This window comes from Megalopta genalis, chromosome 5, assembly GCF_051020955.1.
Source record: "Megalopta genalis isolate 19385.01 chromosome 5, iyMegGena1_principal, whole genome shotgun sequence".
NCBI classification, from domain to species: domain Eukaryota; kingdom Metazoa; phylum Arthropoda; class Insecta; order Hymenoptera; family Halictidae; genus Megalopta; species Megalopta genalis.
Window position 1 is genome coordinate 4151541 of NC_135017.1, and position 9716 is coordinate 4161256.

A 9716-nucleotide genomic window follows, 5' to 3' on the forward strand; every position below is an offset into this window, starting at 1 on the left:
GAACTGTTCGAACGACAGCAATTGTTAATTAATTATTTTAAAAAGAATCTTTCTTGCAAGTCCAATGTTTTAATTACCAATAAATACATATGTCCTGAATATAATAATTAAATGAGAAAAGAGTTTTGTTTTCAGCAATGTTTTATCAAGAAGATGTGGTAAAATTAGACACATAGAATAATGGATAATAAAACTACAAAAGCATTAATAAAATTATTACTACAAATGCTATATTTTTAGTAAAATAAAAATTGAAACAAAGTGTAAAGATACAGTCATGTGGATAAAAATTAGTAAATAATATTTTAACTATAATACCGTTAACATTTTTATATTTTAGTAAAGAGAACCAAAAATGGGCTACTGTACAGTGTTCTACAAAATAAATAAAATTGATGATAACATAATCAACTAAATCAATGGGATAAGGGAAGGTGAAAATCAATAACGGACATCGTAATTCAAAATTCGAAAAACATGCGCGCCACTACTCAGTAGCTAAAATCACACAGAAAATACTTATAGCACTTCGACGGACAAAAGTTGAAACTTCTCGATAAAATTAATGCCATTCATCGATCACTAGATGACACCATGATGTTATTACTGGTTGCGACTTTATCTGCAGAGAAGGAAACTTCTTCTGCTACAAATGGTAAACGTGATGATTTTAAATTGATTGCATTATATACTTGTTCCTCAAAATCTTTTCAATTTGTCAATTTCATTTGTCTTTGTTCATTTGCTACTGGGAAATGTGATATTTAATCTAGAGAAACTACCAATAAAATTAAACCGTTGAAAAGTATGTTGTAAATGTAAAATAATAATTCCCAAAATGCGTTGTCAAATAATTTTATTTGCTACGTTAAGTATATGTTATATAAAAATTTGTTAAATTGATATGTTGAGACGTGTTACAACGGGTTATTAAAATCGCATGAAATTCGTATAAAAATAAAAGTCACAGCTATCATTCTGGACAGGTTCTATTATTTCAGTTTTTCTCTTTCTTCCCGCAAGTTGGACCTTGTTCTTCTTTTTCGTCGTTTTGTTTCTCAGATAAACTCAAGAAATGCGTCAGGTGAAGAATGGATATAACGCTGTTGATGTACGACGTCACATCCTCCTTGCTGATTGTCTTCAACTGTGCTGCTACCGAATGGTAAACACGGTTCGCCGTCTTCGTCGATAATTGACCTATTGTTTGCACTGCGTGCAGGACTTTGTTTTCGTCAGCAGATACTGGGGCTGCGACACAAGTTTTACAAATTAACTATCTATATTCTTCTTCAATCTTCTGCATTAAACATTAAAAATAATTAAATTACTATAGTATAATTTAATTATTTTCATCCAAAAAGGAGCAAAAATTCCTCTAGAACTTTTAATATCATTATGCTAAGACCATCCAAAATAAATTAAATTAAATTACTATAGTATAGTTTAATTTAATTTATTTTGGATGGTCTTAGCATAATGATATTAAAAGTTCTAGAGGAATGTTTGCTCCTTTTTGGATGAAATTTTTGAGAATGTAAAACTGGTAATATATGTATAATAAAGATTATGACTTCATATTTCTTGATCTATATCTAATTGAAGTTTGGATTTGTGTAACATGGTAAAACAAATTGATAACTATTGCTCATAAGATGAACGAATTGCTCAAATTGTATAATATTCAATTTTTAACATTTAAAAATAAGAAGAAATATTTAAATAATTTTAGCTTCTCTCTCTTATGAATCATTGAAATAGTAATTTCGGAGCATCTAGCAATTATTGTATTAATTGATTTCCGATAACTAATGGATGCAATATTAATTATTATAATTATACCTGGTGGATTCTGTTCTCCCCCAACTGGTGGGAAATAACGGTCCAATAAACCATTAATGAGGACACTGCTGTTGTCCACCCCTTGCACAGCCATAGTACCGTACTGTGTGTTCAACAATTCATTAGCCTTCGCTATACTAACTTCTTTGAGTGTAGAAGCCTGTTGCGTGGCGGATTCCTTTGCGGCATGCAGTTTGTCGATCGTTGGTTGCAACGAACTGCTCATTACTGCTTTTGCCGCATCGTAAATCTACAATAAAAGCTACATATTATTTACACTGTCAATTGTTTTCTAATCGTCAATTATATTATTTTTCAGATACATTATAATATGTTAACATTTATAACGTGCTTAATATTATAATTTGTGAATATCTTCGTTCTGAATAATAATATAAATAAAATACCGTACGCTATATAATAAATAAAATTTCATTTATACATTTAATATAACAAACAGTATCAGTTTAGTCTACTAAACAACAGTAAATTTAATTATAAAAGTAACAGTATAGTATATTAAACACGTGTCATGTATAAATGAAAATAAATAAATAAATCGTTAGTAAAACAATAAAATAAAAGTATGAAAATATATTATTAATACATAATGAAATCGCTTTATTAGTTTACTTGTATTTCCTTGCAACTAACTGTGAAAACACCATCATTTATTCAGATTTTACTTAGTGTTAAATAATAAATAAATTAACTGGACTCATTTGTTACTGATTGCAAATGTCACTGATCATTTAAACGCTATAGTTTTTGCAGTGGGGTTCCCATAAGTATGTACCTGCTGCGGCGGCTGTTTCATCATGGGAACTTTCTGTTCAACGATGTTCAGACCTTCGCACAATTTTTGGTCAACAGCCGAGATTTGCCCTTCGAATTTTTTCGCCAGCGGTGCAGTGATCGGCGCGGCAGTCGCAGTCGCATAACTCAGTCCAGCCTCGGCTTGAGACAGAGCCCAATGAATTAAATGATTGGAGTCCTTCAAGTAGGAGTACGTGGACCCCGTTTTCTCGATCGCCGAGTGGATCACGGGAATGTTTTTCACGCGGTCGATCACTTCGAGATGAGGCGCGGATTCGCCTGCGGCGGTGTTCGTTGGCTTGGCTTCCGCCATTTTTCCTGGAAATTAACATGTTGTTATTGGAAGGAGCAATATTTTCCTCTGAACATACTTACACATGCTAAATAAATACGTCATAAATAGACTGAAGATTTTTATGCAGAATAAATAAAAACTATATAACTTCTCCTTTTTGTAAATAATTTTAGAGAGTTAAAAAAAGATGTTTTGATATTGTCTTAATTTGGTTGTTTTAATTTTACCCATTCATTCTTAGCAAATACATAAAATCTGCAGTCTGGTCATAAGTACTGGGTTATTTTGTTTGCAATAATTTTTTGAAAAACTTACGCAGCATGAAGATAGCAAAGACTGTATGAGAGATAAAGTTGAAGAGGATAATTTTTTTTAAATTTATACTTAAACTTGAACTAATTTTACAAACAAATTTTATAAAAAATAAAGTTAACCAGGATAATCTTTCTAATATTAGACAAAATGTGCAGATAACCTGAAGAATTTTCAAACAATTTTACAAAATATGAATACAAATACATACATATTCTTTGAATATTTAACAAAAGATATGATTAATGTTAACAATTTTTCAGTTAATTATTTGCGTTAATTTACAAATAATTACAAAAAATCAAATTTATGAACATTAAAAATGAATATTAATAAAGTTTATCCCTACACATTTTTATTAATATAATGGAATCCATGGCACAGAGAATAAAATTATTTATAATACAATTTATTGAAAAAAACAAACAATATTTATAATTACTAATTTACATTTTTATGTTTATGTTCTCCATATATCTATAATATTTTCATAGAGAAAAACACACGTTCTTGACGTTTAAATTGTAGAAATAGTTAAGTAAAATGACGGTTTCCCAGTATTTATGGCCAAGGTATACATTCACAGCGAACGAAAAAAATATGCAAATTAAAATCAATATTCAAGCAGTGATCACGTAACAAAATTTAAGTACGTTGATCTCCGGTTCGCAGTTTGCAAGAAATTCAAACAACCGATTGTCAGCAGACGTTGAAATAGGGAAACGACTGACCGGAGGATCTTTGTACCTTGAATAATTACATAAACGTGGCTCTATCGTGATTCCCGGCTAGCTTCGTGATGTACGACGGCTAACAGTCAACGAATTAGAATTATTTTTCTCTTTCGATAACGCGATAAATCGTTTGCAGCATAAATGTTATCATTTTGATGATTGGTACATATAAATTGAATTTGAGCTTAAATTTCTATTTCTTATTTAAATTAATGCCATTGTGACTTATTAGATATACAAAGTAGCATGAGTACAATAAAACTCAAAACAATTAATGTGGAAATAATTAATTTAAATGTTTTATATTGAAATATAGATGTCAACAACAAAAATGAAAATAATAAAAATGGTAATACTTAATCGAAATATCGATTTAATTTTTTAATTTGAATAATAAATTGAATGACTTTCAAATTTAATATCATTTTTTCAAAATATTTATTAACATCAAATATTATAGAAAAGGAACTATTAATTGTAAATGATGGAAGATATATAATAACATAATATGAATATAAATTTTTAACGATGAATGAGATTCAATTAATATGAATACCTAAATTTTTCACGATGGAAAACATTTAATTAATGTAACCATAAATATTTTATGATGCATTTCTTCATTATAAATTTGCAAAAAGCAAAGATATAACACAGAAATTTAAGTAGCGTGACAAAAACAGAAACTAAACGTCGATAAAGTAGAAATCTAACACTTGTCATAACGTGACATGTGACATGAATGGCTGTAATAATAATTAAACAAGCGTTTCGCGTTGTCAAGCGTGTAGCGATAAAAACGGTACGTGCTGCACTGATAAATAAATAAAAAATTCCACAGTTTTTGTTAAACTATATCCAGACGTGCAATTAACACGTAATATGAAATCATGTAAATAAATATCGTTTGACATTTAACTGTAACATAGTACTCAACTGGTTGCAAGATTAAAAGCGTAATTCATGACTCATCCGCTGCAAAAAAAAGTCTCCGTTAGATTTATCAGCTGAGTTAGACTCTGTTCGACTTTTGAACCTTGTGGTAATGTTGTTGTATATGTCAGAATCGGTATTCTTACAAACGATTGATCGATATTCTTATAAATCACGAAGTTCATAACATTTTGATCGATTTGTGCTAATAACAATTCAGACAATTATTCTTCAGAATTATCTGACATTGATATTACATAATTTTCGTAATTTGTTTAACAAAGATGTTCCTCCGACTTTGTACTTTATTCAATATACAAAATATAATATATTTAATATTAACAGTGCAAAAATAGAAAATATTATTTTATACCTTCATTGTAATTTATTATAATATAATTTATTATAATTTATATAAATTACATGCAAAAAAATGACAAATTTTTACTCGTTATTTTTTTTCGAACCATTTCAAAGCTACGAATATTTAGTTATACGAAAATATCAGGTACAACTATTTTTTTAAGTATGTTAAAAGTATGATCCAGCTGTAACCGTGGCAATAAAAAAGTGATGAAATTTCAAAACAAAATTACTACGGAATGTGAACATACCGATTATAATATAAATGCCAGAAGTGACGTCCATAGCTGAATACACCTAATTTATTGCACTGTCTAACGTATATTTTGTTTCTCAATAACCAATGGACGAATGAATAAGGATTTAAAAGCGTTCTTAAACATTTTTCTCCGTTTCCCTGAATGTTCGAAAAATTTATTTTCGAAAAGGATATCGTATTTCAACTTTATCGGTCCTGCGATTATAAAAATAATACAAATAATTTATTAGAATTTATTAGAATTATTTATTAGGACTTTATAATGTTTGATCATTTTACGAATGTTATTTATAAATATTATGATCATTTTACTACATTTTAAAATTCTTCTAGGCCCGAGTAATCGTTCAAATAATGTTTTTCATTATCTTGCAGATAAATGTCAAATAATCGGTGATGTCGAGAGCGGCCAACCGCGTGACTCATAAGATAATTTTGTTTTCCCGCAGTTGATATCAACACTTTCGTACAGGTTACAACAGTTAAAATCATTGCCATTGTGAATTAAATTTTGTTGTTGACAATAGCAACGAGGAGATAGAGGATTAAATTAAATTGGACACCCTGTATATAGCATATCCTATTACAGCGTTTTAGGAATTACTTAATGAATTTCGGAGAAATAGCACACTTCAGTCAGCATAAGCAGAAAACGATTAAAAAGGTGACGTAGGTTAGTAAATAATTTTTTGGAATTTGTTCTGGCACTTTATTAGCAGCGATAATATTCAAAATTGTTACAATGGTGATTTAAAAATCTCGTTCTGCTAATAGAAGCTTAAATATTCCGACATTTTCCAATTTGCGCGTCCCACAATCAACAAATCAAAAGATAAATAACTGTTTAAAAAAACACAGATTTACAAAACGCACAATACCTAAGTAAAGGACAATATACATAATTGAATAATTCCTCACAATTTGTACTTTTATGCTCGATATCAGACCAATATTTCAAATAATTTTCCCGCCATTGGGAACTACGATGTTTTCAGCACGGACACCCGGTACACGTCGTAGCATTCTATGTCACGTCAGTCAATATTTACAATGATTCGATTAATTCTAAACTCAGGTACGCGACTGTAAAATAATTGCAAAATCAATTTACACGAGAGCTTGAACCTCCTTTATTGTTAACAACTTATCGTTCATTAAGAATATTCCAAATGACAGCACGTTGGTCACATCGTAACCGGAAGATAATGTTAGAATTGTGTAGTCAACGAGAAAAAATTCGCTTTTGCTATACTCACAATGCGTGATGCAACAGTAAGGAGAGCACAGTAACGGGAACAGAACAATTTTCATTGACCGATTTGCACGACAGATTCAGCGGCACTGATGATACGTTTATACCGAAAGACGCGAGTGGGATGGGTTCGAGCTAAGAGGGGGAGCAGACGGTCGCCAGGGCCGTAAAAACTGTGCGGTTCCATCAGGTTTCTTTTGCTCGTCCGGATCACGAAAAAGTAGACTTTGCGCGTGGTACACGTATCGTCGAGTATAGCAAACGAAAGAGCACGCGGTACAGTGGCACCAAAAAGTGCACCGATTTTCAACAAATTGTCCAAATTCGAACTGTTATAATGTCGTAAAAGATCGTCGTACAACAATAAACTCGGACTCGTTTTGAAGCTTGAAGTTTCTACTTTGGCACGGTGTCGTTCGTTTTCTCGCGATTTGTTTCTACGCAACAGGACAGATGAAAAACTGGGGACATGCCTTTTCGTGAAAACACGACGGATTCAAACGTCTGTAAATGCATTGTAAAATTTTTATCGCGACTGATCCTAGTATCGATTTGAAGATCGAAGTCTCTTTTTTACAACGGCTCCTTAAACTTTGAACTGTGATTTTTTTAGCCATTTTATGTGCCTTTGGACGAGAGATGTACTCACCGTCTATGTACTTCGAAGTAATACAAGGCACGCGAAGGCTATACAAGGCGGAACTTGTTCCTTGTTTTTGTTCTATAAGACGATTAAAAATATATATGTATAGTATATCAAGTGTTAAATCCGCAGTCTTCAACTACATGATAAATTTATTCATGAGAAAAATTTTTTAACGTTTTTTCGAAACGTTTCAGTTTGTAGGATTTTGATGGAAATTTATGTATTCAGTTTTCCAGCTGCTACGTATATGGGGTTAAAGTATGTTGGGACAAAATGAAACTTGAATTGCGAAGGTAGAGACTTCAAGGTTTAAAATGAGCTCGGGTTTATTGCTGTACGATTTGTTCTTACAAAATTAAAATAGTTCAAATATCGGTCACAAATCACAAAAGTCAGTGTACGAATAATTTTTGCAATCATTGTATATTCAAATGAATAATAAGCTTCGTTTCTCAAATTGAAAGTTTATTATAAAATTAGACGAATATAATTTTTTAAATTACGACAGTAAACGTTTAACAGTTTTTTACAAGTGTGTATGCAGAGTACACTATTTAAGATTTTATTTCTTACTTTATTGTTAATGTTTGTATATAATTTAAACTTTCAAATATAAAGAAATAATTTAATTACTTTCTTGATGTAATTAATAATTAATAATAATAATTAGTAATTAATAATAAAAGAAAACTTTATTTGTAATATGTCTAATTTGTAGAAATTATTTGTTGAAATTATTTTAAGAATTTCTTTATTTAACTGTAAATGACATAATTGATTCCAGCGAAATTTGTATTCGTTTTATTGTATTAGTTTATATAAATGTAGTAATAATAAAGTGAGAAATAACAAATGACAATGTTATATAAATTAAATGATAAGAAGATACTAATAATGAAATATAATAATAATAAAAAATGCAACATAGATTTAAATATAACAATAATAAAATAACAACAGTGAACAATACACGTAAAATACAAGAGATAATTATTCCAGTGTTTTATTAGATAATAATGAAGTGCAATTCTGAATTACAAAGTTAGCTGAAAATTAATAACGATGAACTACCAAAGATGAGTAACAATGATCTGTATAGTATACAAAAGCTAATTATTATAATGTTTTGTTTAATCATAACAAAATGGCAATAATGCATAACATATAAATTAAATAATAACAAAATAATAGGGGTCCCACGAAATTGAAATTAAAATGTTATATAAATTCAATAATCGAAACAAATTGAAAAAAAATGCATACTCGATAGAATTGCACGGGAACAACAATTATGTTCGCATAAAGATAAGCAGAGATCAGAGGTGAATCGACGAATGATTTTTAATAATGCTATTTCAAAGAAGGAAGCGTATCCTGTGAATGTAATCATAATATTCCACAAGAAATACAATTTCTATAAAAAGAAATCCACGTGTACTGGGTTCCTTATCGCGTATCGACGACTATGCGCTTCTACGACACACGCGCACATGTGTCATAGGCTATGACGTGGCTCTATGAGAGACGGCTTTTCTGATGGTCAGTTCCCCGATTCTTCGAATTCCGTTCAGACAACGTATCACCCATTCAGAAAATCGTGAATCGACAAGTTTTGATGCTCTGATGTAGCATTTTTATAATTAATAGAACAGTATCTGGCAAATCATTAATATTCTGTTGATATTTCGCTGTTACTCATAATGATTTCATGATCTATCAAGACCATCTCTTCATTGTACAAAATAATTTATGAAAGTGACAGTTGTTTATATAATGTACAAGAATTTATCGTTCTAATTGTATTATTTGTAAATGCATGCTGAATTATATTAATCTATTATTTGTTCTAATTTATTATTGTTCCAATCAATTCTTCTAATCTATCAATCTATCTTGTTTGTAGAATTGAAGGTTAATACTATTTAATTTCTACTGCATTTTACAATTAATAAACATAATATTTGTTACCCGAATTTCTTCAAAATAGAATTAATTTCGACCATAGATTGAAGGTAAAATGTAAAAGTAGAAGGAAAATACAAATGGTAGTAAGAATAATTCTATACTGTGCACGAGTTATTTAATAATAATCTGTTAGTCTTAATTTCTTAAACGATATATAAGTAATTAAATATATTTTTGTTAATGTTCCAACTTATTAACTTTACAAACATATTTACTGGTAATACATAATATTCAGTATAATAATTTAATTATAGTAATTTAAGGATAGGTGATTAGAGCAGATAGAAGTAAACAATCTG

General features: G+C 29.8%; 1 protein-coding gene across 2 annotated transcripts; it reads right to left on the reverse strand.

Moving 5' to 3' along the window:
- Nucleotides 1-839: 839 nt before the first annotated feature.
- Nucleotides 840-6959, reverse strand: LOC117219679 (lipid storage droplets surface-binding protein 2). 2 transcript variants are annotated; one of them, XM_076522363.1, is made up of 5 exons: nt 6811-6922; nt 4937-4974; nt 2639-2976; nt 1843-2092; nt 840-1251 (listed from the first exon to the last, which is right to left on the reverse strand). In XM_076522363.1, the coding sequence occupies exons 2-5, from the start codon at nt 4962-4964 to the stop codon at nt 998-1000; spliced, it is 870 nt and encodes a 289-aa protein (XP_076378478.1). In that variant the 5' UTR covers nt 4965-4974; nt 6811-6922; the 3' UTR covers nt 840-997. The 2 variants fall into 2 exon arrangements, with proteins under 2 accessions (XP_076378478.1, XP_033324895.2); XM_033469004.2 differs by lacking the exon at nt 4937-4974 and having other exon boundaries at nt 6811-6959.
- Between the last annotated feature and the right edge of the window lie 2757 nt (nt 6960-9716).

What these genes read in the sequence shown, in the direction of transcription:
- LOC117219679 (XM_076522363.1), bottom strand. Translation starts at nt 4,964, where the DNA reads ATGAATTACGCTTTTAATCTTGCAACCA. An exon ending in CGCTTTTAATCTTGCAACCA is followed by an intron (nt 2,977 to 4,936) that starts GTTGAGTACTAT and finishes GTTAATTTCCAG; the next exon opens with GAAAAATGGCGGAAGCCAAG. An exon ending in GGGAGAACAGAATCCACCAG is followed by an intron (nt 1,252 to 1,842) that starts GTATAATTATAA and finishes CTTGTGTCGCAG; the next exon opens with CCCCAGTATCTGCTGACGAA.